Here is a 1,254-nt window from a genome sequence, read left to right as displayed (position 1 = left end):
TTCAACTGTTAAAGGAAAGAAAATCCCATGATCTTATTGTGAACTATTCTAGCACTTGGTGATTAGTCAACTCTTGGGCTAGAGTAATTGTAGGATGTAAATACAATTAGCTTGATTGTAGGTTCTGTTTACTCTAAACAGCTTATAGCTTATGTATAAATCGATCTCCATGTATCAATATTTCATATTAATGAAATACACAATTTCTCATGGCATCAGAGCACCAATCTTGGTGACTCTATTACACTTCCGCCACAATAAGCTTTCCTAACCACCAAAATCCGAACACAGCTTTTCCTCAAACACCATAGCCACCACAATGGCAGAACTAACCCAACTTGAAATCAAACCAGACGAGAATTCCATGGAGTTCTCAGACTCATATACCTTACACCACTCAGATCATCCGGGACTAATCCTAGTTTCCAAAACACTTGATGGAAACAATTACGGACAATGGAGTCGTGTCATGCGCATGGGTCTTAGTGCAAAGAACAAGATCAGATTTATCGATGGAACCATTAAGGCTCCAACACCCTTAAACACGAAACATGCAGCCCGGAAGAGATCTAACGACATGGTTACACTGTGGATTGTAAACTCAGTCCACTCACACATAGCAGGCAGCATCATGTACACCGAAACCGTAGCTGCGGTTTGGAACGATCTGAGGGACAGATTCTCACAAAGCAGCGACTCAAGAATCTATCAAATTAGACAAGAAATTGTCAAGAACCGCCAAGGGCAGTTCATTGTTTCTGCCTATTACACCAAGATGAAAGCATTATGGGATGAGTTAGCGTCCTATCATGACCCACTCGCTTTCACTTGTGAGGGTTTGAAAAGGCTTGCTGAGCAAAAGAGAAGGAAAGAGTTATGCAATTCTTCATGGGATTGAACGACTCTTACTCAGTTGTACGAGGCTCGATTTTGATGATGAGTCCACTTCCGGATACACGCCGAGTTCATGGCCTAATTCTCCAACACGAACGGCAAATGGATGTGGCAAGCCATCGTGAACTGGGGACGAGTTCTCATGCAATGCAGTTCAGCGCCCCCCAGCGCCGTCATCATCTAATGACAGGTTTCCCAACCCTGCTGCAAGTTCATTCTCACGCAAATCACTTAAGTGCACTTACTGTGATGGAGATGGGCACTTGGTGAACAGATGTTATTACATCATTGGGTTTCCAGTGGGCCACAAGTGGCATGGCATGAATGTGAAGCCTAAGAACAGGAAATCAGCAGCCCATA

General features: G+C 43.5%; 1 protein-coding gene across 1 annotated transcript; it reads left to right on the top strand.

The window, feature by feature from the left end:
• The first annotated feature begins 319 nt into the window (after positions 1-319).
• On the top strand, positions 320-898 carry LOC108866615. Its single transcript, XM_018645574.2, has one exon. The coding sequence runs from the start codon at positions 320-322 to the stop codon at positions 896-898; it is 579 nt and encodes a 192-aa protein (XP_018501090.2).
• Positions 899-1,254: the final 356 nt, after the last annotated feature.

The sequence above is a fragment of a genome, unplaced genomic scaffold (assembly GCF_019419815.1).
Source record: "Pyrus x bretschneideri cultivar Hongxiangsu unplaced genomic scaffold, Pyrus_bretschneideri_v1 Contig76, whole genome shotgun sequence".
Lineage (NCBI taxonomy): Eukaryota > Viridiplantae > Streptophyta > Magnoliopsida > Rosales > Rosaceae > Pyrus > Pyrus x bretschneideri.
This window is presented reverse-complemented; position numbering and strand designations above follow the sequence as displayed.